The sequence below is a fragment of the Cordyceps militaris genome, assembly GCF_000225605.1.
Source record: "Cordyceps militaris CM01 unplaced genomic scaffold CCM_S00008, whole genome shotgun sequence".
In the NCBI taxonomy this organism is placed as follows: domain Eukaryota; kingdom Fungi; phylum Ascomycota; class Sordariomycetes; order Hypocreales; family Cordycipitaceae; genus Cordyceps; species Cordyceps militaris.
The window spans coordinates 623743-625568 of NW_006271976.1; the positions used below are offsets into that span (position 1 = coordinate 623743).

A 1826-nucleotide genomic window follows, 5' to 3' on the forward strand; every position below is an offset into this window, starting at 1 on the left:
AAAACCTAGTATATAATATTAAGAAGGGTTTTATTAGACCTTTATATACTTTAAAATAAGATTATAAAGAATTATATAAAAGTAGTTAAGGTTTTTCTTTAAGTACTTTAGTTTTTCCTTACTTTATAATTAATAAAGGTACTAAATAAGTTATTTAGCCTAATTAGTATATAAAAATTATTATTATTATTATACTATAGAAAATATATAGTATTAATAATCTTATTATTACTATTCTTTAATTATATTAAATAATATTAAGCTAACTTTATATATAGCTAATAAAAAGTATAATAGGTTTATATACTATTATAATATAAGCTTTATATTAGGAAAACCCTAATAAAACCTTAATAGGTTATGCTTGCCTTTATAGGCTATGTGGTTATATATAAGAACTATATTGTATTATTTGGGGTTCCGAAATTTAAGCCAATTTTTGCGGATTTATTAGACAGAAAAGCGAAAGCGTGACCTATGTGTCCCCCCCCCTGTGGCCGCCCCTTACTATAGCCTCTTCCCTGCCACGACCTTGTCCCGGCGCGTAATAATTGCCCTCCTATCTCGCTTACGGCTCTCTCGCAGGCTTGCTCGCTGGCTTGCTCGCTGGCTGCCTCGTTAGCTCGCTCTGAGTGCCCTGCTGGCTTACTCAAATAAGTGGGTGGTCGTCTTGTGCAGCCCGTTGCTTGTTGGCTGCACGCTCTGCCCGTATCTCGTTCTGTCGTTCAACGCTCCATGATTTTGACTGGTGCTTCCGGCTTTTTGCAAGCCTTTTTTTCTTCTTCAATGCTGCTCGGACTTCAGGATCTACCCGGTAAGGGATGTCGCGAAATGAAATAGTTCTCAAGATAGTCGACGTAGCATGGCTTGGATCTTTGCAGCCACGAGTTGCTAAAAGAAGCGCAGCTCTTAGTGCGAAGTGCGCATCGTTCCCAGCACTATGCAGCTTATTAAAAGGACAGCCAAGCACGGTTAATAACTCTCGGAGAGAGTTACCACAAATTCCCAAGACTTTATTAGCAAGCCTCGACGTATCAATAATTCCAGAGATGGAGTTTTCTCTGAAGTCGAAGCCCAGCTTTGCCAATACATCCACCTCACATCGTACACTATGCCCAATCAAAACAATAACCCGATTCTCTGGTATAATGGAGGTGATGCTCTTTAGAATTTCCGGCGGCCTGATTGTAGACGAATTTCCGAAAAGAAACTTTTTGGACGACTTAAGAATATAAGACGGAGATCCAGTTATCAAGTTATATGTTGAAATGATTTTGGTTGTGTTGACGCGGTGCAAATCTTTCGTATCCAAAACCGCAAGGCCAGTCTGGCTATCTTCGGCCTCCAAGAAATTGTTCATGAGGTTTCCTGTATTCTCAAAGTCGATTGATACGAGAACGACATCGGGGTTGCTGGCCTCAGAATGTTCGGGAGCAAGCTTCAAAGCTTGGAGCAGGATTTGCAGTCCGCTCTTTGAGATTCTCGGCTTCGTCGGTCGGTCCATTTCGGCGCCTTGTAATGGGGTGTGTCGGTAGGGATGGGTGATGCTGGTTGATAGCTTGATGGCTTGATGACGTCGCCTTCTTGCCTGTTTCGATTATGGGCAAGGTTATAAAGCAAGTCGTGCGGGGAGCCGAAGCTTGGAAGAAGAAAATGGATGGTTGGCCGAATGAAAAATTGATGGATTGCGTATGCGCTATAAGTAGTGCATTCATCAATGTGCACGTGGTAATAAGGGCACTTGTGGCCTTATGTAAGCTGTGGTGTATGGGTCGCACTAATCTTGTGCGTAAGGTTGATAGGTAAAGATTTCCGGATCCCACTCA

At 41.3% G+C, this 1826-nt stretch overlaps 1 protein-coding gene across 1 annotated transcript; it reads right to left on the bottom strand.

Moving 5' to 3' along the window:
* Positions 1-649: 649 nt before the first annotated feature.
* Positions 650-1504, bottom strand: CCM_09278 (Polynucleotidyl transferase; the record flags this gene model as incomplete). The annotated part of the gene is made up of 1 exon (XM_006674412.1): positions 650-1504. The coding sequence occupies one exon, from the start codon at positions 1502-1504 to the stop codon at positions 650-652; it is 855 nt and encodes a 284-aa protein (XP_006674475.1).
* Between the last annotated feature and the right edge of the window lie 322 nt (positions 1505-1826).